Genomic DNA, 1,771 nt, shown 5'->3' on the forward strand with positions numbered 1-1,771 from the left:
GTAAGTTATTTACTTGAACGAAAATAATTTCTTAACATAAAATGTGAATAGATAAGTAAACTATGGTTATAAAAATGAAATGAAATAAGATTATGTGAATGTAATTTTATTTATAAAGGAAAACATACTAATCAAAGGCTGCACAACAATGAGAAACATTAATGACAAATTTAAACATAAATTAAGATATTCCTCTGAATTCTAAATATTTCATTGTGCATCAGAAACCAACAAAATTTTAGTATTTTTTGTGTATATTATTCTGTATTCACAGTTTCTGCATTTGATTGGATACTTGGATTTTATTTCATTTTCTTTATGACATTTTCCACAGATTAATATGACTGGCTGCTGCTTTTGGGATTGAACATCCTTCTCAGTGTCCATTGTTAGTCCCTATGCAGCAATGAGAAACTTCTTACTCCAGAGAATATTACTTACTTTCCCTTTGAAAGAAAAGTAGAGCATAAAAAATTTATGCAGAATCACAACTAGACTAGGATTTTATGCCCATTTTGCAATAAAAGACTCCCGTAACTTATAGGCATGATGCCATTACAACTTTTGATGTTCAGATCAAAGAGTAGAGTAGAATCATTTGTTTTCATAGTTGAAACAAAAAAAAAAAATTAAGGGAAGAAAGTATATTAAGGGAAGAAAGTTATTTTGTCTTCCGTTCTCCTTGAGTGTGAATATCTTGGGGTAAGAAACTATATACTAGTCTTTTCTGTATTTTTAAATACCTCTAATATTTTTGCCCCAAAAAACAAACAAAAAACCCAATATCACTGGTGACCACCAATGTTAGATGTCTTTGATTACTACAACAATATCAGATAAAATGACAAGTGAATTCTACAAAATAGAAGAGGCATTTTAGTAATTTTAAAAATGCATATTTATATATGCAGTGATAGACCTATTGGAGACAGGAAACCAGGAAACACATTTTTCTGTGAAAATAAAACATTCAGTTAGAAAAGTTTATTAAAGCATTTAGTTGACAGATTACTTCTATAACCTTTGTTCTGTTTGTGAGAAATATTTATACGGCTGTTTCTAAAATCTATAAACCAATATTCTTATACCCAATTAAAATGAGCAACACAGATTGGTTTTCATACACAATAGCATTTTTATGAACTCTCATTTCTTCATAGACCACTTAGCTGTAAATAATCCATGCAAATAGCAATTAGACCTTTCCTGGTTTATGCATATAAACATAATGGTTATTCAAGGAACATGGAAATGCTTCAAGCAAATTTCTATATAAAATATGCATATTTAAAACCATATGTTTGACAGTTTCAGTAAATGATTTTAAAATGAACTGCGAGAGAATTCAGAATGGTGATGTTCTGTATGTATCTTTGTTGTGCAGAATCAGGTCAACCTCCACTTACCACAGCAAACAAGTTAAAAACCTGTTGAATTTTCTATTACTATCTTAACGTATTTTTAGTCTATTATAAAATTTTTAAAATTTTCTTTCTTAGTTACAGATAAGAGATGAAAAAAATAAAGATGTTCTGTTAACCATAGTGCAATTATATAAATTAAAAAAAATTAGCATTGATATAATACTAATATCTAATGCAATGACCTTACTCAAATTTTGGCCTTTGTCCCATTGATGTCACTTACAGCAAAAGAAAAAAAAAAATCTGGTCCTGGACTTAATCCAGGATTTTACCTTTTCTTTAATTATTTTTCTTTAATCTCTCTTAATCTGATGTTTCCTTAGCCTTTTTTTATGCAATTGATAGTT

The 1,771-nt window shown here is 28.6% G+C and overlaps 1 protein-coding gene across 1 annotated transcript; it reads right to left on the reverse strand.

The window, feature by feature from the left end:
- Positions 1-210: 210 nt before the first annotated feature.
- Positions 211-387, reverse strand: LOC118027024 (DNA-directed RNA polymerases I, II, and III subunit RPABC4-like). Its single transcript, XM_035030143.1, has one exon. The coding sequence runs from the start codon at positions 385-387 to the stop codon at positions 211-213; it is 177 nt and encodes a 58-aa protein (XP_034886034.1).
- Between the last annotated feature and the right edge of the window lie 1,384 nt (positions 388-1,771).

This window comes from Mirounga leonina, unplaced genomic scaffold (assembly GCF_011800145.1).
Source record: "Mirounga leonina isolate KUSES-001 unplaced genomic scaffold, KU_Mleo_1.0 Mir_357, whole genome shotgun sequence".
NCBI classification, from domain to species: Eukaryota; Metazoa; Chordata; class Mammalia; order Carnivora; family Phocidae; genus Mirounga; species Mirounga leonina.